At 36.7% G+C, this 23587-nt stretch overlaps 1 protein-coding gene across 1 annotated transcript; it reads left to right on the forward strand.

Annotated features, from left to right (window-relative positions):
* The first annotated feature begins 643 nt into the window (after nucleotides 1-643).
* Nucleotides 644-12735, forward strand: LOC149785703 (thioredoxin-like protein 4A). The gene is made up of 2 exons (XM_089979569.1): nucleotides 644-785; nucleotides 12020-12735. The coding sequence occupies exon 2, from the start codon at nucleotides 12086-12088 to the stop codon at nucleotides 12512-12514; it is 429 nt and encodes a 142-aa protein (XP_089835695.1). The 5' UTR covers nucleotides 644-785; nucleotides 12020-12085; the 3' UTR covers nucleotides 12515-12735.
* The last annotated feature ends 10852 nt before the right edge of the window (nucleotides 12736-23587 follow it).

Below are 23587 nucleotides of genomic sequence, written 5' to 3' on the forward strand. Positions count from 1 at the left end.
TACCTCTTAAGTCCAGGAAGTGAAAATGACCAAGTGGAGCTAGCATTTTATATATATTTTTTTTAAAGGAACACATCTGGAGTAAGGCCAAGATGTATACCCTCTAACCCATATTACACCAATCGTGCACCAAACTAAAGGGAATTAAAGGTTCTTTGAATAACACCTAAGATATTCAAGGTCTTTTTTAAATATCGATTATAACAAGTGAGGACAATTGGGGGAATTCTTTTTCTTTAAATTTCTAATGCAAAATACGAAACTGGTGAAATGTCAGCCACATTACATTAAAGTCTCAGAAGTACATAATAACTCGTGAGCGCCACCTGACCTTCCTGGAATGATAGGTTTTCATCTTAGAAAAGGCTGAAATGGAGCGGAATATTGCCATTATATAAAATTATATATGTGTATATACTACGTCCAAATGAACTTGTGTAATAGTAAATTCTAAAAACATTCATGATGTTTCTCATCATATGTTTGCAAGAAAACAAATTATCTTCAAAATAAAGAATTTAAAAAGTGTATAAAAATGTATGTTCCTTTCATTAACATTGTTCTGGAGCCGAGTGTTTGAATCGTCGAGTCTGGTTCCCTGCTTTGTATGCTCCCTGCGTCGCACTCTGCTGTACGAATTTGAGCGGAGTACAACGCAGAGAGCGTACGAAGCAGGGAACCAGACTAAGAATCGTCGGATAGACGAGGTAGTCGATGAACAAGTTCAACGCTGTACTATCAGCGATTTTGAGATTTTATCGATAGAAGAAAAATAATTACATTGCGTAAGTTTAGCTGATTGTATAGTTAAAACGCTTACAAATACTACTGAAAAATAGGCGAACTTTTAAATGAAGGTGTTTTTTAAACCTATTAGCACGTATTTTCGATGCCACTCATTGCCTATTTTCGTGACTGACAGCTACCCTTTGTTTTAATTGCAAATATTGTATAAATTTGTTTTCAAACAGTTATGTTTCAAACAAAATTGTTTTAAACATCATCATACACTAATAAAACAGATTAAAATTGTTTAATTTGTGTACTTTTATCGGTCAGATTTCTAGAACTTTCTATTAAAAACTTGATAGGTCTTTCATGCGTACGAATATGGTCTCATAGCCGGTCATAGGAAACAGAGGTAAGGTAGCCGAAATACAGGGATTTATTATGTTCAGGGGAAATGATTGTTCAAATATAACACTATTTTCCAATTCCTGACTTGTTGAAATAAGCACAAACATCCTTATTTGGCAGCTTGATAAAAGTCGTCAGAAACTTTAGACATTTTGTTCCATATGTAGGGTTAGTACAAATATTAGTACCCTTACTCCTACCTCGTGGACAGGGTACTAACATGAGCATATACATGTCAATGGAGCAAGCCGGGTGTGATTCACACCCGGTGCTCTTTTAGCCCAGTAATAACAATTTGAACATATTCCTTGAATATAATCCAATAAATTGAGTAGTCCTCTTATTTAATACTGGAAATATGTAAAATCATTGTAGAAATAGTTGTAAAATCTTGTTTACCTTTTTTTTCTGATATTTTCGTTTAAATCGTCTGCCATATATGGCATATTAGTTCAAATAATGATTACTTCTATTCTCAGCCTCGTTTGTTTGTGTGCCATATAAGGACATAAAGGCCTTATTTGGAAACAAATCGTAGTAAAAATTTGGCACGGTTTGAGTCAGAAATTCTGCGCATTAAAAATAAATACGGTTTATCAGGGATCGTCCTAGGCTTCGCCAATGTCGCAAATTGCGATTTTTTTTCCTTATTGGCGACAAAAATATCCCATCTGGCGAATTTTTTGGCGACAGACTTTTTGGTTATTTAATTTGTACATACAGTCATAGATTTGGACTGGATAAATTAAAAGGAAGAACGAAAGGAAGCCACAAACTTGACTAAGCAATGCATTGGAATCAATCTTACACAAATAATCCTTTGTTCGTATTGACAACCCCATCTTTACAGTGCATTGTTACATCATAATCTGCTTATACTGACATCTGGGCTGAGTACTGTATGCTGTGATACAGTCAATCATGCTACCGAACTATACCTACAACTGACCGACTTCTGAAGACGCGAATAGAACAGATACAATTAATTGAATGGCTAAATCTTCTGTTGGTTTTTTTTTTTTTTTTTTTTTTTACATATACCAGTACAATAGTTTTGCTGAACCTTCATAGAAAACTGATAACCTTTGAAGTACCGACTACTGTGTATAAATACAAAGCAAATGGAAAAATCTCAATCACAATTATGTCTGTCGCCAGTGCAGCATTTTACTCATTGATCTTTTCCTTTTGCCATCAATCCGTGTTACGGCTGCTGAGACTTAAACTCCAAAACAAGAAATAGCACAAAAAAAAAACCAACCAGTTTTGCATAATTAATAATAATTATTTATTTTTCAAAATACAAGAGTGAAAGAATCTCTAAATTGGGTGTGAATTTATGCTTATATATACGGTCCAATATTGCCAGGTGTTGACTCGTGTAAGTTTCATTCGTGGGAATGGAGATCCTATTTTGTTTGTCGAGAAAATTTATACAGCATTCAGTGATCATTCTTGGGATTTATGAAGCAATTCACTACAAGCTTTGTGAAGCTAGCCATAAGGGGGTGGGGGTGGTGGGGCGGACTGCTGATAGACTGCTGGTGTCACCTGTCAGTGCTGTGTACTGTGAACGTGGATTCAGTAAGATGAACCTCATAAAAACTGACATCAGAAATAAACTCTGCATCTCATCTCTCGAGAATTTCATGAGAATCAGCATGTACAGATGTGAAAAATTAGACTTTGAAACTGCATTCAACAAGTGGGCAGCCCTAAAATTGCGACGGATCTTCATGTAACACTTTGTAACATTTTGTTAATGCTTGTTGTAATTAAAGAATTAACTAACCCATCTTTTGTAATTTTCATTGCCTGTTACATTAATAGACTAAATTAACACTTGGAAAAATGTACACTACTTGTTCTGGCGACACTTTTTGAAAATTGGCGACAAAATATTGAGGTTGGCGATTTTTTTGGCGACAGCTTTTTAAAAGCCAGGACCATCCCTGGTTTATCTATAACTTTTGAAATTCCACCAAGAAGCAATTATTTGCCACTTGATTGATAATAACATAGTGTAGAATATCCAGATGTGGTCTGGTGAGCCTTATGTAGAAAAGGGGTCATGGCGAGAGTCTCTCGTTATCTGTCATGGTAAACATGGTGAGGTTAGTGTAACCATACCAATTTATTTTATCGTGTAAGGGCTTAATAAGTTAAAAATAAGCCAAACTTCTTTCACAACATGATTATACTTACTTAGTAGATTTCTACACCATTTGTTTTTCTGACTTAGTGATGATTTTTTTTGCTCCATTACATGATGTGGGATCAGTTCATAGCCTCAACCACAACAGATCAAGTTGAGGCTACGACATCATAGCTAATATAGGGTGAACCAATTTTTTTTTATTATTTGAATGATAACTCAGTCAAAATTTGCACTCATGTAATGCTATTACAAAGAAACATATAAAAGTTTATTTTATGAAAATATGTCTGAAATTGTATTTTTTTAATGAATTTTTTTAAAACAATGTTGACTTAATATGGTTCAACTATTATTTTGTCTCAAAAGGTGGTACCATAAACTACCTTTTTATTTTTAGACATCAAAACTGAATTTCACACAGTCATAAAGGTTATGTAACTGTTTTAAAAATCTGTTGTTTTATTTAAAATTTGGACCAAAAGTAGATTTTCTAGATATTTGTTATGTATTATAATCATAGCAGTTGTTGAACTTTTTTTTCGATTTAGTTTGGGGCATATTAGGTTGAGACATAAAATTGTGATACTGAGAGAATAACAACATGAATGTTGCTTCACACAGACTTATACTGATGGAACGTTTAATTTACGGGGGTGGGGGGTGGCCGAGTGGTCTAAAGCGCTTTCCGTTACGGATCACTGCCATTACCTCTGTCTGCGTGGGTTCGAGTCTCGGATTCAGCTGATGTGGGTATGTGAGAAAGCTTGCCAGTAGCTTCTCGTGGTTCATTGGTTCTTTCTGGGGTTCTTCCTCCACCATTAATACTGGCCGCTATGTATGGCTGAAAAATGGCATTAAACCCTATAACAACAAAAACAATTTATGGGGCCTGTAGTCAAACAATCAGAAAATATTTGAACTTCCATTGTTTCAAAAGTTATAGTGTTAGTACTTAACAGTGCATGAAAAAAGCAAGGAAATAGTGTTCAAGACATGGAAACCTTTTACAGTGTTTTTCTCTTTTACACTGTGTTTGTCTTATCTGATAAAAGTTGTCATTTCATACTAAGCATGTCATTTAACAAGAAATGCAATATTCAATAAAACCTGTAAATGCATTTTTGTCTATTTACAGTGGGATACATAAGAAAGGTATTTTTTTCCTTTCCAAAATACTGTTCAGCAAATGTGACAGCTACCAACTATGCTAAATACTCTTTTTAATTTAAATATACCCATACACCAAAGTCAGAGGGAACATTTCTTTTGACACTACTAGAGCCTTCCCCTGCATTAAAATTTTTTTTTAAAGAACATTGCAGGTTTGGAATATTCACATCTCATGTCAAAAACAAAGTCAAGTTAGGTTAATTTTTCATGCGGGTCATTCAAGGATAAACTGATTAGAAATACCATAGGAAAATTATTGGCTACAAGGTTTGCTGTTGCAAAGATATGTTCAAAATATGGATGATTGGCAAAAAAAGGACTTTAAAAAACTGTCATACTTGGCAAATACTGCTTTAAACTAATGTCACAGAATATATTAATCTGCAAACAATTTGTGACTTATCTCACAAAATTTTCCATTTGAATCTAAATTTTAAAGTTAAAAGGTGTACACAGTACTTTTTACAGAACTCTGGTAGTATATACTATCATTTCTTACAAGTATAATGGCTGTAAAGTATATGTCATTTACTCACTGATTCAGTCTGAGACATGCTGAATTTTGACCAGTATTTGTGAATGGATGTATGGTTATGGCTGCAATCTGGAAGGTAACGTGGTGGAGCTGGGAGAGGCATGGGAGGGAGGCACTTTATTTTTGTCTTGACCCAATTTGTTCATTGAGATTTTTAATTCATAATAAAAGAATATTAACATTTTAGGTAACAGCTACACTCATCAGACTACACTACACTGTGTAGGGTTCAGGGTCAAAACGGACCTCTATGAAAAAAGTTCATGGTCAAAACGGACTTGTTCTTTAAAAGGCCCAGTCAAAAAAAGGCCATTTTTGTATCCATTACTAATTATTATGTATACTAATCAAAATAAATTATAATAAATATAAACTCCTTACTTTTTATTTTGAAATATCTATGACTACTCAAAGGAAACCAAACACTGAACTAAAACCATTACAGATGGACTTGATTAATACAAGGGTTGTTAAGCAAAAGTAATAATCTTGAAAGTCAGTGGATAAGACACAAGAACAAACTGCCCATAATATTTTTGAGTGATGGGGTTATAAGTCCAAACATAGAGGATATTTTAAAACAAGAAAATGCCTGTCAAAAAGAATGTCATTTAGCAAAACTTGAGAAGAAAGAACCAGAACAACTTTACAAGCAGAAGTTGAATAATGAAATCTTCATGAAATGTTTACTCGGGGAAGTATGGAAAGAAGAATGGACAATGCACAACATACATACAAATTCTAATGGTTCAATACAAGCCACTATTCAGAAGTAGAGAACATCTAAATCTGAAAGATTTCATAGATACTGTAGACGAGAAAATGGATCCAGGTAAGAAATGAAAAATCTGAACCAGAATGACATAGAGTCAAGGATACACAGGGATTTTTCTAAGAAAAAGTTATGGAACCATCAGCAGAAAAAGGCAAAGAAAGATTAGGTTATCAAGAGCAGTGATGGTTACAAGCAGAAAAAAAAGAGTGGAATCCTCATACAAATGAGACAAACTTAATTTCTCACTTGTGATTCATAGCTTATTTTGTCTTTTGTAGTTACAGACAACAAATAAGTAAATTACATGTAACAAGTATTTCATACAACTCTTTCTCTCTCACACACACACACACACGGAAGATACTGGCTATTGTGTTCGCTGGTTATAAGAATCCGCTGCATTATTTAATCAGACTAAAAAGAAAAGATTCAAATGGAGAAAATGTGTTATGTTTTCACTGCTTATTAGAATCAGATTACCTATTATTAGAATAAGAAACAACTGTTAAGTACTATTTAAAACAAAGATGGCACTGGCAATACTGGTTTTATATTGATTCTGATATATGAAGTTGGCCTGTAATCACCTGGGGTAGTTCAGACAGGAGTGAATCAGTAATCACTACAAAAGCTGATAAAAGCTCCTGACACATCAAGCTCTGTTGAGACTGAAGGCATGGGAAAGAGTTGTGATTGCAGAGACTTGCATTCATGTCTCAGTTGTGATTATAAAAGTATCCTGACAATAAATATTTCTGAGACAGAAAACAGGTAAAGGAAGTTTGAAAGGTAAAATGTGGACACTGACTCTTTCCTGATACTGGTAAGGGGCTGTCCATTTATTACTTACTCATGGAGGGAGGGATTTAACCCAAATGCATACGCTTGCTTATGGTGGGGTGGGTGGGGTTATACTGATAATATATGTATGCATAGGAAATTGGGGGGGGGGTGAAACCTCGATAATAATTTGTCTACTTTGGCCTTCAAAATAGCCACAGTTACACAGTTTATTTATTTGATGCAGCCAGACATTCCACATCGGTAGACTATCTGTTTTACTAAACACGTTAATATTATTAATCCTTGGTTGTTTCTGTGTGAATTAAATATAAGCCGTAATATAGAATTCAGGAGGGAGGTGTGTCAAGTGTATGTATGCAGGTGGGGGGAGGGGGTCAAGCTTTGCCAGATTTTTGCATACATAATGGATGGCCCCTAATGCATTCTGTATAATCTGAATAGGTCTGCTGCTTGCTATCAGTATTTTATTTGAGTCTTGGCATTAATCCTCACTAGTGCTTAATTCTTTGATACTTGATGATTAGCAATAAATATAAAAATGTAAGTGATAAGAAGTGAATAGACACAGGTATTAAAGAAAAGTTGTCATTAATTTGAGAAAGAAAACAGGATAAACATTGGAAAAATTTAGGCAAATGACATTGACCACCTATTGCTAATATGGCTTTGAAAATACTGCAGGTTACAATTTCAAAAATAAGGAAAAGAAAAGTGATTAGAGGCTTATTTGAAATCAAGGATGAAATAATTATGAAATTGTAATAAGAACAATTATTATTATTATTATTATTACTGAATCTTTTATAATGGTCTTTTTTTTCATGATGGTCCATTCTGACCTGTTACCAGCCTTTCTGGACCAGGCCTTTTTTACCTGGCCTTTTCTGTATAGGTCCTTTCTGACCCAACACCCTAAAATCAGCAGAAAAGTGAGTAATTATGAAAAGATCCTACTGAAAAGAATTTAGACTGTTTAACCTTTCCTTCACCATGGAATAATCAACCAATCAAAAATATCATTTAGAAGCGTTCAGTGCAGAAACTTATAAAGTCAGTGTCCAAAACAAAAAAATTCTTAGGCAGTTGCCATCTTTAAAATATCAACTTCTGATTTGCACATAAATGACTCCTCAATTGAAATTGAAGTTCAAACACTTTATGGCCATTACACTTAAAATCCATGAAGGTATATATTTTTTTGTTGATTGCAGTTCAAAACTATCGTAATATTAAATCAGTGCAGCAGCTCTTACCATGGAATTCAAGTTCCTGAAATTTTCAAAACAATCATAATCCTAAATTCCAGCATGCTTTTGGAACTTAGTGTGACTGCACTACGAATTTAATGTATCAAGAGTTTATATTAGATGTTAATTTTAAACAACCAGTGGAAATAAATGTAAGAAACAGCGTAATGGAACACCCCTGAAAGGCCAGTCAGCATGGATGTGAAAGTGAGGCTGTTTTTTAATGTAGAAAGAGTTGTGTCCATTGTTGGTCCACATTAATTTATGACTGCCCTGCACTGCTCCCTTGTCTATTTCCACCCAGTGCAGTAATACAGTGATGTTATCTAAATTACACTGCTTTGCACTGCTCCCTTATTATTTGTCACCCACTGCAGTGATATCTAAATTATGCTGCCTTTCACAGCTCACTTATCTTTTGCTATCCAGTGCCGTAATGCATTGATGTTATCTAAATTACTCCAGAGATTTGCTAGTGCTGGTGTTATTGCATGATATGTATGAAATAATTTACACAACTTTCCCATGTCATTTTAGATGAAACTTATGAAACATCTTAAACAGTTTTTCATTTCTCCATGCATCACATTTGTGGTGGGAAGATTAAGAAAAGTTCCTCTACCATCTCTTCACATGTTCTGATGGAACTTAAGGCAAAAGATGGCTCTGTCCTCTGTTTTTCATGGATTTGCATCTTCCAATCACCATAGAGGTGAGGTAGTATTGACAAAGTGGGCATGGTTTACATTGTGTGGCCACAACAAGCATGTGCTAAAGTGCTAAAGAGTTTCATTGAGATAGAGTTATCTATGGCATTACCCTTTTTAAAATAGCGAAAACAGTTTTTATTTTTCCAATCAAATGTTAAACTTGATACATATTTCATTCATCAAATCCAATATAACCCAGACATCATTCTTGTAATGACTCTATTCATACATTAAGAGAGAGATGCATGAAATAATAAAATGCAGTGAGAAAAAAAAGACTACTTTGGTATCTTTTCATTCAGTAACTTATACAATAACTTTACAATTGTTTAATTTTAGCATCCATTTGAAAATCACAATTCTGAATTTCCAGAAGAGTTAACTAAGATAAAGAATCATAATTGTAAACTCGTATAGCCATTGAAAAGGAACATGTGGCAGTGCATCTAATATTTACACTGAATAATTCATTGAACGAATTTCAGCAACATTCTGATAAAAATGGTAGAATAATAAGAATCTTATGTACTTACATGCACCAATAACAGGGGTCAAGTTAAATTTTAATTTTAGAGAGAAGTGACATCACCTTTCGAACAGAATTTGGATAAGTAAGAGCTTAACAGGAAGAGGTGGGGAAAAAAGCAAGAAATGCAATCAAATATATGTGTATGTTTGGGCTATTTTAAATGTTCTCCAAGCCTCAACTTCTTATTATGCATATTTGCATGTAACTGTTAAACATTGGTTTAAGCAATATTTTATCTTCAGGTAAAAAATCCTGTGTGGTATGCATATCACACATTTTTTAAGTGTATGAATGTGTTATATTCAGACCGCTTCAGTGGCCTAGTGGTTAGATCATCCACCTCGGATGTGGGAGGTCGTGGGTTTCGAACTCCAGCTGAGTCGTACCAAAACTGATAAAAATGGTATTAGCAACTGCCTTACTAGGCACTCAGTATTAAGAGGTTAGTGTTAGGACTGGTCGGTCTGGCATCAGGATAGTGTGACTGGGTTGGACATGATGCTTCATGTCTGCGGTAAGATGGCCCAGTGCTTGACATCACTATAAACTGCCACACTGCTGACATCATAGTGATATGACTGAAAATTTTTAAAGCTACATTATAAATCCAAATCACACACACACATTATATTCATATGCAGTGTATCCAAACTTGAATGTGTATATGTTGTGATGGAGATATATACATTGATGGCAGGATGGAAGTTGGATGTATGAACATAAATAAAGCAAAGTTTTATTACAACCATCATCAAAATATCATTAGACTCAAGTTTCATCAATAGACAGTTTATAACTTTTAAAGGTTTATAACTCACTTAGATCTTCAGTGTGCTAGACTACATGCAACAAACCACAGCATTGATTTTCATTATGTATATCTTTCTGACTTTTTATTCTTTACACTTTCCCAAGGCTTTGATAAAGTCAACCTCATTCATATTTGGCTCTTCCTTAGATATTCACATTTAGCATATTCAAGGCTTTTCACTAAGTTTTGTGACATACATGTACATGGTTTTGATTCAGCTCATTATACTTAGTATATTAGCCATGTGACTTCAAATGAGCACAGCTGAAAACTATACATTGTAATTCATTTTAACTAGTAAGAGTACCTATCTTGCATGATTGTTATTACAAATAGGTAAAACACTTAATCAGGTGCCATTTTAACAAGCAATTTAATTTTTCAACTTTCTAAACTTTCATAAGAAAATGACAGTACAAAACATATCGAAACTAGTTTATAAACTGTATAAATGTATATGAGAGCACCTGCACAGGCATCTTCACACCAGTGTGCCTCTATACAAACCACAGTGGTCAGTAAAGATACGGATGAATAACCCCAACTTTACAACTTTGTGCACTTGTTGAGGGAGTTATTTCAAACTAAATCCAAATCTTTTAGACTTCATCAATTTTTGGGGAAGTTTTGAAGAAAAAAAATTAAATTGGTTTTAGTGGCAATTCATTAACTATTATACCTATTTGTAATTAAATTAATGTAATATAAGTACAGTAAGTTAGAATTAATTGCAATGTAAAGGGTACATAAACCTTAAGGGACTAACTCTGTAATTTTTTATAAAAGAAGGGAGGGATTTAAAGAAATGTCTGACTCACAAATAGCTTGAAACAAATATTTTTGCTCTATGTTATAGCTTAAAGAAAACATTGTGGTGCGTGTGTGCTGTATTAGTTGTCAGAATAAATTAGCTTGAGGTTAAAGGAAAATATAATATTCCAGCATGAAAGAAAATCCCAACGCCTGCCTGCAACCCCTTCTGAAATTTAAATGGCTAGCCCCCAGGTAACATTGCCGTATTTGGAAGTGTGTCTGATGTAAATCCTGTTGATGGTACTCTACATTCCATTAATAAGTGCTGTTTTACTGGTCAGTTAGTTTTTAAAATACTTGCCTCTAAATGTGGAAGACCTTAGTTTGTTTGTGTAATTTACAGCACTAACAAACACTGCAGTAATCTAGCCTAGGGGATGCAACACTAACTACTCACCTGAGCTGAGGGAGCATCTCAGAAGCCATGAACTATTATCAGTCACTGTACATCTCAACTATAAGACAGCTGGCAAAGTTTATCTTTTTCGAGTGACTTAGTTACCCACGTCGCCTGGTAGTGTGATCCCAGCAATAAGAAAAAAACCCATAAAATTCCATGCAGAAGTATTATCCAACAAAATGAACTTTAAGTTATCACCAGTATAATTATTAAATGAATTCCAAAGAACAGAACATCCATCACTGACCAGTAATCCTAACATTTTTTGGCAAAATCTCAATCCAGTTTGTTCACTGAAGTAAATTTTATACATTTTAATGATGAGTGCTAAATCTGTATACATCATCAGGGAGCAAGGGTTAATGACACAGTTTGAGAAAAGCCTTGCATCATCAGCATCCCAGGTTTTGCATCATGATATCAGCTGATCCACAGAGTTTGAGAGAAGCTTTACATCATCAGCAACCCAAATTTTCAACTGAAAGACAAACTAGTCAGCATTGTGGATCTCATTATGACATTTGTTGACATAATCATAAGAGAAATTAGTGGAGTTTAAAAATTCATATATAGGGCAGGGTATAAGCATTATTTAGTTGAACCCTAGCTATGCCTGATCATAGAATAAATTAGATAATGCTTATACCATGTTCTCTTTGTCTAAGGAAAGAAATAAATATGTGTGGTTCCAGGAACCTGGCCTATACTATTTTAATGACCCTGATCAATATAACATATTTTCCACATATGCAGCACACACAAAATGGCTAGTTTATCCACATCTGAAGTTTAGATTAGAAACTGACATGAAATAACATGCGCTAGAAAAAGATCTGGCCTGATCCTCCTACCCAATTGTTTTACGCCGTTACTGGTATTTTTGCATAACAAAGAATTCATTCGAGTTAATGGATTTGTTTCTGTTTTCAGAGTGGTGTCCATAAAGAAAGAACATTTTTAATTCTGTGAAAGGATAGATCAAGCTATTTTGGCATCATGAGTTACATGTTACAGCATTTGACTAATGGATGGCAGGTGGACCAGGCTATATTATCAGAAGAAGACCGTGTTTTAATCATTCGATTTGGCCATGACTGGGACCCAACTTGCATGGTAATGGATGAAACTCTGTACAAATGTGCAGAGAAAATGAAAAACTTTGCTGTCATTTATCTAGTTGATATTACAGAAGTTCCCGACTTTAACAAGATGTACGAGTTATACGACCCATGTACTATCATGTTCTTCTACAGAAACAAGCACATAATGATTGACTTGGGAACTGGTAATAATAATAAGATTAACTGGGCGATGGAAGATGTACAGGAATTTATTGACATTGTTGAAACAGTATACAGAGGTGCCAGGAAAGGAAGGGGTCTGGTGGTATCTCCAAAGGACTATTCAACAAAGTACAGATATTAATATGACTTTAACAATGACATTGCACAAAGTACAGATATTGATATGACTTTAACAATTACTTTGCACAAAGTACAGATATTGATATGAATTTGTTTTGCATCTTAGCAGTGTTTCTCATAACACATTAGTCAAACCAACTAGTGAAGTAGAACTGTTCAAAATGACTTTTGTATGACTGCAACACATGCAAACTATTGATAATTAAAAAAACTGGATCTCTGTTTGGATATAATGTGTAAAATATCTGACTTCACATGTCAAACTGACATTGCTGTTCACACACTTTTTCTTTTTTATATACCTTTGCTATCATATGACTGTCTTTCCATCTGTTTTTATTTTTGGATCATAACCTCAGTTCACCATTATGTACAGTTTCCAGACTTTCTGGATCTCTTGCACTTCTTTTAGGAGAGAAGCATATAAATTTTGGATTGAAGTTAAAAGAACATATAATTTTTTTCGGTGAAATTTTGGTTCTGAACCATTTATCTTCAAAGATTTTGGATGACTTGCATGTTGGGTAAGAAAGAAGCATACTGATTTGGGTCAAAATGTTAAATGACTTGGTTTCTTTGGCTGAAAGGAGAACAATGGTTTCTGCGTAATTATTTAGTTCTAGACCTCACACTTTGATCAAAGTTTGTGGTGGGTTTGCAATCATGGTATGGAAGAGGCCTGTTGATTTTAGGGCCAGTGATCACGGCATTGAAGCTCAATGATTTAGATTTGGATTTTTTAAAATGTATCTTTACAATTTTTCGGTCATATCACTACGATGTCTGAAATGTGGCAGTTTATAGTGATGTCTAGCACTGGGGCATCATGCAGCAGACATGTAGCATGATGTCCCACCCAGTCACATCCTGACACCATGCTGACCAGTTCTAACACTAACCTCTTAATGCTGAGCACCTAGCGAGGCAGCTGTTAGTACCATTTGTGTAAATCTTTGTTATAACTTGGCTGGAGTTCGAACCCACAACCTCCTGCTTCCGAGGCAGATGCTCTAACCACTGGGCCACCGGAACGGTTTGAAGCTCAATGAAAAATCTGTTTTGCTTAACAACTTTTCTTCTACAGAAGTTCCTTGACCAAAATTTATGGATGTTTTGCCCTAAATTCTGGGGTTATAGGTCACAACCATAGTAAGTCTAATAAGAAAATAATGATTTCTGCACAGTAACTTTACTTCAAGGCCACATACCTTAACCAAAGGTCTAGGTCATAAAAATTCAACTCTTCTCTTCTAGTACGTAGCTAAAGTACTACAGACCATGGTGAGGGTATCCTTGTTCTAATTTACCATATTTACTTGCTTATAATTCAAGTCAAACTGCAAACAGCAAAGATCCTGATCTGCTGTAGCGTAATGCACCCGCAGATCAGGGTCTATGCGGTTTGTTCTACTGATTACACCTAATGAACTGCACAGACCTGGATATTTGAGTCTCTGTCGTTTACAGTTAGATTCATCTCTTATAAAAAGTGAGTGTATACAGTATATTGAACAACACGTTTTGGAAATATGCCTTAATTCTGGCGTATGAAACATAAAAAAGAGGAGATAATTTCTACTTAGATTCTAATTTAAGTTGATGCTTTGTGACCACTACTGCGGTTCATATTCTTTCCTGTATATTATATATATATATATGTGTGTATATATATATATATATATATATATATATATATATATATATATATATATATATATATATATATATATATATATATGTATGAGATGAGATGTCTATATCAAATACAACAAATTTTCAAAACTTAACATAAATGTGTGGGTTAGTGGGTAAGGATTATCTCTTGCTGTTCAGAGACATTACCTTTGCTGACCACAATTTTGATAAATCAAGCCTATGTTGAGTCTGTTACTCTGAGTACTAGAGTCTTAAATTTGGTACCCATTGCAACCCTAACAGAGTTGAGGTAGAAAATGCTATCTTCTCATTCAATGAACAATATTTATTGTTTTCATATTCATTGATTTCTACATATAAATCATAATGTGTGCATTTCACTTTATGAACTATTAATATAAACCCGTTTTCAACTTTATGATCACAGACCAGATGAGCATATGGGCATAGAGGATTGTCTGTCATCTCTCTGTCTGTTAGAACAAGTTTGTTATTTGATACTCCTCCTAAACCTCTTGGGCAATTATCATGAAACTTTACACACACATTCATCTTATGGTCTTGTTGATCATAATTGAAACTGGTGCTTCTTGGACGTCCAATATGGTCACCACAGTGACCATTTTGAAAATTTTATCACTACTTCTCCTGAATGGATGGTCATATCTACATGGAGTTTTCACTAAAACACTTATGATGTCTGGATGGTCTTGAATGAAAATCTTGTTATTGATACTCCTCCTAAATAGATGAAAATATCAATAAAGGGCTTTCACTAAAAGACTTCTTATCATATCTAAATGAAAATGATGCTGATCTGATGTCCAATTTGGCTAGAACAACAGGTGTCTTAAGATTTTTATATCTACTCCACATACATGGATTGTCATGTTAACAACAAGTTTTCATTAAAATCACTTTTTATGATGTCTCATTGGTCCAGATTAAAAATATTGCTGATCTGACATCCAACATGCCACAATGGCAGCCCTCTTGAAAATCTTTTTATTGTTATTGCAACTTCTTCTGAACAGACAGTCATATGGATGTGGGGTTTTCACCAGAAGACTCCTTATGATGACCAGTTGGTCTTAAATGAAAATGGTGCTGATCTGACATCCAGGATGGCTGCCATGGCAAACTATCTTGAAAATCTTGTGACTACTAAATGAATGATTGTGATTATAGGATTTTCACTAAATTACTTCTTATAATGTTTTGTTGACAGCAGCTAATTTGAAAATCTTGTTTATACTGAAGAATATCATAGACGGTTTAAACACTAAAAAGGAAGAAATGGTCTTGCATTCCTGGAATTTCTTATGACCTAGTGGAGCATCAGTCCCGACGAGGGATTCTTGTTGTATGTTTTAAATGTTCCTTTGTATTGTAAAATAACCCAGCCAACAAATACAAGAATGTTTATCCAACATGTGAGTAGAGTACTTATGGGAGTTCTGGGTTAAACATTGCTAACACCGTATTTGCCAGCCAATAACTCATGAGGTTCAAGTCATTGCTGCCTCATTGGCTCATAAAACTAATTCATCTGTGGAGGATGTGATGAAAGCCACATTTTGGCAATCTCACATAGCCTTCTCTTTTTTACATTCACGTTTTAGTTCACCAAACTGGAGGTGTCTTTTCTTTGTGGATGGTAGAAATAGTACATAAAGTGACCCATGCGGATACCATCCGGCTGTAGTGAACACTGCTATAGTGAGAGCAAGTTTTCACCAGTTATGGTAACATATGCTTGGCACGGAACTGCCAAATTCAGTAAGGTATACATTACTAATATTAAAATGTTTGGGATTTCTTTTTGGGGGTGGAGGTGGCAGTAAAACTGATTTTAATATTAGTAATATTGTACCTGTTGCTATTGCGTAGGTAGTACTCTCGGGGAGCAAAATACCCTACCAAATGATGGAAATTCCTTTCCCCATTAGTGTGAACCAGAATTTTCTAAGCTGTATGGAGAAGTATTTTATTAAATTTTCCTATCCTAACATTTTTGCAGTCTACGGACTCATCTGCCAATCATTTTATTAACTTTGCCTATATCGTGAATCATGCCATTTTATATGTGGCAAGCAGGTCTTAAACTCCTTAAGTTCAGCTTTCATAAAACTTGTTTATCAGGAACTCTGATTCTTTTTAATTTTAGTTTGGATAGCCTTCAGAAATTTTCCTTGTATAAGAAATAGTAACAATTGTTTTATCTAATTCTTTCATAGTCACTTGCTTTAAAAAAAAACCTGGTTGACTTAATTATTGCTTTATATGCCCTGACAGCCCAGCATTGCTTCTTTTTCTTAGTGAAACACTCATACAATGCATTTTGGGTGAATGAATTATATTAGCATAGACTTAGTCCACCTTATTCATTCGAAGTTTTTATTTCAGTAACAATGTCTAAGCAAGGCGTGGATAAGTGTGGCCACAGGAAATCTCCCTGGGACATACCCTGACCTGTTTATCCTGTACACACTGTAGACGTGCAGACGGCTGTCCATTTTGTAGCCTTTTGTTTAACTAGATACGGGATTTCACTGAGAGTCTATTAAACCACCAAGCAAGAAAGAAGGTCTCATCTTCTTCATCAGAGTTCTCAGGGTTCTCTTTCTCTGAGTCCCTTGAGTGTCAGAAATAGATCAACCTGGTCTTCTTCAAGACTACTATAATTTAGAGGCTCCCTTCCAAGGGAAGGTATAAACGGGTGGAGAGTGAATTGCACCTTCCAGAGAGGATGGAGCAGCATCGCCCCCATTACATTAGGGTAGTAATCGAGTTTCCTCCTTTCCAAGTGGGAAGAGCAACTCCCTCTCTTTACCACTAGTATATAGAGCGAGTCATTCCCTCTCCCCGAGGAAGAGTAGCACCCTGACACGTCCAATACTGCAGAGAGTGAGAGCGAGTCCTTCCACACACCCCATCTATAAGGGGAGCAGCACCCTCTACTGACCCACAGCTCTGTAAGGGCTGATTATGAGTCCAGCCTCGGAGGAGATCAGTACCCTATCAGCCCCAAGGACCCGTTGTTAGCGAAGCGACCTAGTCCCCTAAAGAAGAGAGTGATCAGATCCAACTTGATCAGATCTGAAGATGGCTCATGCGACATATCTGACTTACTGCATAGTCCTTGACCAGGTGCTAGGCACCGTTCATGGGTCTCTGGAGTCCATGTGTTATCAGGGCGAGGCCAACCTTTTTCTCAAGAATATCTTTTCAACCCAAGGGTGACTGGAATCGATGCCATATTAGGGTATGGAATCGGATCTGTATCCCCTTCATATTATTCCTTGATCTCAATGGGATATGGGGCCTTCCAGGGAAAGCGATTGGGCCTTTTCCTACATGCCAGCCGTTGATGTCTGGACCTGGGCTGCATAGTAGTGAGGTTGTACCCGTGGGCCATACACCTACTTCGTCGTACAAGGTTGGGTCTAAAACAGAGAATGGGATATACATTCCCCTAAACGCTCTATGCGGGCAAGGATTCGCAATCAACCACTAACTACTACTTTAAAAGATTATTTTCCAGATCAAGTATCTTCTCTTGCTAAGTCTCCCACTAAGAAGAGAGACACTGTCACGTAGTCTTCTCTCACAGGAGATAGCGTATGATGATTTCATTTCTCTTCTATTTTTGAAGTCAATGGGTTTGACTCAGACCAGGCCAAAGCGATGCCCCCCTCCATTCTGGTCACCTTTTCTTTCTCAACTCAATCATCTATTAAGGAGACAGAAGAGAAGGAATCCTGGTCGTTTCATAAAGCGATGAATAAGGTTTAACGCCACCTACCCAACAACATGTGTCCCAAACCTTCAGGTTCTGGTGACTCTAAAATACTTTCTAATTTAGAAAACCTTTTGGACCAAACTCTGGACCAGATGTCTTGTTCATCCTCACTCGGTTACGATCGAGAGGCTTTCTCAAACGTTTAGCAAGGGACAAGGCTCTGTCCCGCTCTCTACGTTAAGATCCTTGGTAGCTGCTTCTGGCTACAATGGTCATATTCCTTCCTGGCCCACTAATATTCCCCCTTTGGACGCTGACGCGGCTCAAGCGGGTATTTCTACAGGGACCTGGGTTCACCATCAAGTAAAAATGCTGAAGTTATTAGAACAAATTGCGGGACCCCAAGTGGTCTAACGCGCTCTCCGTTACGGATCACTGCCATCTCACCTCTGTCTGCGTGGGTTCGATTATCGGGTTCGGCTAATGTGGGTACGTGAGAAAGCTTGCCAGTAGCTTCTCGTGGGTCGGTGGTTCTTTCCGGCGTTTTCCGGGTTCTTCCTCCACCATTAATACTGGCCGCCATGTATAGCCTGTCGTGTGCTGAAAAATGGCGCTAAACCCCACAACAATAACAACAAATGGCTAGATCATTAGTGACCGTAGCTTCGCATATTAACCTATTTCAGCAGCCTCATTTAGGCTGCTGCAGGAGAGGAATCTCAGTAGCCATTGGCTCTCTAATGTTTGTTGGAAGCAGTGGCAAAAACCTTCTGTGCATGTGTTGTCCTTGTCCATGGCCTTGTCAGCAGGTTTTTCCACCTCCGCATGAATGCGACACTGGACGTTTGCAAGGGTTTACTATAGCACAGAACGAAGCTGGCCCCTGGAGGCTGAGACTGTAATTGAAGGGTTCATCCCCTCTGTGGGTGTTCAGGATTTGAGAGACCATCAACACCTGTCACTTGCATTCTCTTCTGGCTATTCGAAACCAGTTAGGAAACGAAATCATCGCTGTCAGGGTCCAGCGGCTACATTCTTTAAAGCAGTTTATCCCAAGTTGAAGCAAAATCCAAATATCAGAGTTCCCCCTCTGTAGACAGGCTCAAGAAGGTTGCACCGCAAAGGCGCAGAAAAATGTTCGCATTGCCTTTACTTTTCGAAGTCAAGGTTGGACAACCATAGAGGCGCGTTCCTTCTACTGCAAACCACACATCTTCCTTTGGTTCCAGTTGGCACTTGGCTAAGCCTTTTTTGCATACCTGGTCAGGCATACGGTCGATGGTTGAGTCCTTTTTATCATAAGAGATGGTTTCCGGCTTCGATTCCGGCATCTCCCTCCTCTAGTAAGGTCCCGCATTTGCTTCTGAAAGTTAAATTTGACCCGGTTGAAGGAATAGATCGATTTCCTTCCTCGCAAGAATGCAGTAATTAGAGTGTTAAAAGACAAATCTCCTGCCTTTTATTTCCTGATTTTCATGGTTCCCAAGACGGGGAGAAAGTCTCGTCTAATTATCAATCGTTTGTTCCTACACAAAATTTCTGCTGGAAGAATCATTCAAGATGGAAACCATAGACTCAGTCAGGAATGCCATTAGACCTGGCGATTGGGCGGTCTGCATCGGTCTTCAGGATGCCTAGTATCACATCTATATCTTTCCTCCACAGAAGTACCTCAGATTTTGTTTGAATGGGGAGGTCTTCAAGTTCTAAGCTTTCCCATTTGGCCTAGCGTCCGCACCAAGAGCTTTTACCATTACCAAGAGAGTAGTTGCAGTCCGTTTAAGGTCATTGGCTATCACAGTCCTCCAATATTTCGACGATTGGTTGATCCATAATGTCAGTCCAGAGTCCCGTAAAATAGACCTGTTTCGCTCTTTGTCCATAGAGACCATGCTTGGTTTTCTAACAAACGCAGAGAAATCAGAGCTAAATCCATCTCAAGATTTCGTCTAAGTGTGGATGAATTTCTTAACAGAGAGGGTTTGACTTGATTTGTCTATGGCTTTCGACACAATAGACCATAATATATTACTTCACCGTCTCCATCATGTATTTGGTATTCAGAACACAAGACTTACTTTGTTCAAGTCCTACTTAGTCAACAGTACATTCAATACAAGAGATGAAACTCTAAGGTATATAATGCAAAATGGTGATAACTTCACGCACTATCCATCGAGTAGGGCTGTATCAGGTTCAGTGGGAATTAGGAGCCATTTGCAAACCAAGACTCTTTGCAGCAGAAACAAAAAAAAAAAGAAAAAAAACCACATCTTCCTTCGGTTGCTCTACTCCCAATTGAGATCTATCTACAGTCGCGGTCGTATCTGTGCTGGGGATGTCCAAGATAGACTTTTACCCCCAGCTAGGGCTCTCAGTTTTTACTTGTCTGCATCTAAATGGGGAAGGAAGGGTAGGAAACGCATTTTCCTACCGATTAAAGGTTCAGCTGATATTTCAGCTTGCACTATTTCTACATCAACTGCATTAGCTATTGTGAGAACTTACCAATCCCTTATTAATAGGGACCTGTCCCTTATGAGAATTAAAGCCCATAAAGTTCGTGGGCATATCTAATAACTTCATTTTTGGAGGGTATGATGAAAATCGTGTTTTGGCACTCCCACACTCCTCTCTCCTCCTTTTACCTTTTTGTTCTTTAGCCCACGAAAGCGAATTCATTTTCTCATTGGGCCTAATCGTCGTTGCTCAAAAAGTGGCTTATACGGATTCCATCCTTCAGCAGCTTTCTGCCCCACTGTGCGGGTGAGTATTCATTGTTTTATTTTTACCATCAGAATGCAAATTTAGTTCTGCAATAACAACAGGTTCGATATTACTGACATTAAAATGTAATTTTTGGCGGTTGGGGGTGTGTGTATTGAAACTACAGTGTAATGATACATGAGGTATCGCGCACGACTGTTTCGGTGTACTGGATGATTCTGGTTCATACTAATAGGAGGACGGAATTTCCGTCGTTGGCTCGGGTATTTTCCTCCCGGAAAAGTACTAGCCTTGCAGTAGCAACATGTAAGTATTACATAAAATAAATAGCCCCCCCCCCATTTTTTGTAATGATGTAATACTATGCTGTTGCTATTTCCAGATTACCTCCTCCCGACCCACACTCATGCCCCACTAGTAAAAGCATTTGTTGTGAAAAAAATTAGGACTATTTATAATGGGCCAGAAGGAGTATGAATTCTCATCACACGGTGTAAGGTGTTTTTCATGCACAAAAGAGTCAGAGGAAGGAATATAGAGGGCATGCTTTCGAGTTGTCACTTTACGACAAATATAATACGTTCAAGTTCAAATGGTGGAATTGCAATATATGTGGAGCAGTATCAAGCAGTATGCAAACTTTAAGTTTTTAAAAGATAAGTTCTGGATTGTAACAAACTGCCAAAAAAAAATGCATTAAAAATTAGAGAGCGATCATGCGACAAAAGTGGTGAAACAAATCCCCCACCCCCAGAAAACCCCCACCAAAAAGACATAGTTAATCACCTAAATTGAACGATTGAGTAACGGGATAAGGTGACGACAATGTGTAACCAATGTCTTGGCATGGAAATAAAGGACATCACAAAGTATAAAAAGAGATAACGGAAGAAAATTTGAAGTTGATTCAAAATACTTTTTTTATACAGAAATCTAAAAAGCAAATAAAACATAAAAATTACAGGCTGGTCTTTGAGAATTTGAACAAGATAAAGAGAACTGAAAATTTAATGAATTGAAAGTATTCTCATGATGAGATGTAAACGTCTCTTGAACTTCATTTTGAAAGGTATATCAGTGTGTCACCCAGTTGTTCAATTAACTACGTATTTTTCCTGAACAAAGGTTTTGTCATGTACATCCGGAAAACGACTAGTCACAAGAAATTATAGAGAACACCCCCCCCCACCCCACCCCCACACACAAACTATTTAAAGAGGAGTTATGATAGTATTCCTGCAAACTTCACCTCCATCGAGGAAAGATATAACCTGTCCGTCTCGTTTCAAGGACCAGCTTGTTGTATCCATACATCAAGGTCATGCAGCTGATACCATTTTTGCCTAACTCAAACAGAGCCCCTTTCATTTTGCCAAAAAGCAGCTTGGCCCCTGATGGTACATCATCTTTTCCACCATTCTTACTAAACATTTTATAATCGATTGTCACAGAGTAACAATTGATAATGTCATACATGTTGCAGTAGCCGTAGCAACTATTTTAACGCCCTTTCATGTAAACAGTTGTTTCAGACATTCGCTTGACGGTACTCTGTCTCAGGCTATTGAAATGGGGGGGGGGGGGGGCCTTCTTCTCCCTGAAACCTCTCTACGATTCTGTTAGATGACCAATTAATTTTACATTCTAACTCTTGCAAATGTGATCCTTGTTGGGGTCTGCATTCTTTGCTGATGTCCTTTTTATCCCTATAACTTGTTTTTCATATATTTCAACATCGGACTTCGACATTTGTTTACTTAATATATAAATGCTTTTTTCTTTTGTAGCAAATAATATTTTCACTGCAAGAGGAATCTCTCCACTTTGAAATCTTGCTTGTTAATGATATGTTCAAGTCTCTGTTCCTCTGACATGTTGGTAAACCATCTAATTTCTGTTTATTGTTCACGCCTATATTTCATCAGGTACGTTTGTTGTCTTTGTACGGCAGTAGGTTATAATGTATACGTATATTGAGTATCTTCAACCGGTATCACCCATTATTTATTATCTTAACTCAACCAATTGTAACCAACAGCTTGTGTCAAGTCTGGTCTGCCACAGTGCTGGGTGCTGCCATTATTTTGACGACGCCTTCCGTGCTGTCTTACCATATGGTTACATAAAGTAATGTTTTGTTTTTCACTTTAATTTTTAATTTTTTTAAAATTTATTATGTGTGGTGGGATGTCTCAAAATTGTGTTGCAATTCGTCAATGCCAAGTCCATTGTTTATTTCTTCCTTGTACCTCTGACAAACATTGATATAACGAGTCTTTCTCAAGCGTTTTTACCTCTGACAAGCATTTATATAAAAAGTTTTTCTAACGCGTCTGTACCCTTGACAAGCATTATAATGACGAGTCTTACTGCGTAACGCTTTTTACCTCTGACAAGCATTGATATGGCAAGTGTTTCTAACGTGTTTGTAACTCTGACAAGCATTGCTGTGACAAGTCTTTCTGACAAACGCGTTTATACCTCTGACAAGCATTGCGATGACAAGTCTTTCTAACGCGTTTGTACCTCTTACAAGCATTGCTATGACAAGTTTTACTGACTAACGCGTTTGTACCTCTGACAAGCATTGCTATGACAAATTTAATTTTAAAAACGTCTGCATGTCGTGAAATGAAGCCAGTAATGATAAAAAGACTGCGCACTACTGATCAAAATCTCCTCAATGATAAAGTTTATTAATCTGACTGATTCAACTATTTTCTTGTGCTCCTCAGTTTCTTTCCTCGAAGTCACCTTTCTTATTTTGTATCTCATGTTACTGCCAATCATACATTTAGTGTTTGGACAGTGGAAACATTTTCTTTGCTGATCGGGATCAGACGGATCAAATGAGCAACATGGAATAGAATATAAGATTAGTGTCTTCAGATGCAAGGCTTATTTTGTCTAGAGTTAGACTGCGAGGCGTGACTAGCTGTCTTAATGTTT

Source organism: Sinohyriopsis cumingii, chromosome 13 (assembly GCF_028554795.1).
Source record: "Sinohyriopsis cumingii isolate HCF-2022 chromosome 13, ASM2855479v2, whole genome shotgun sequence".
Lineage (NCBI taxonomy): Eukaryota > Metazoa > Mollusca > Bivalvia > Unionida > Unionidae > Sinohyriopsis > Sinohyriopsis cumingii.

Excerpts from the sequence above, each read along its gene's own strand:
- LOC149785703 (XM_089979569.1), top strand. The coding sequence starts at position 12,086 with ATGAGTTACATGTTACAGCATTTGACTAATGGATGGCAGGTGGACCAG.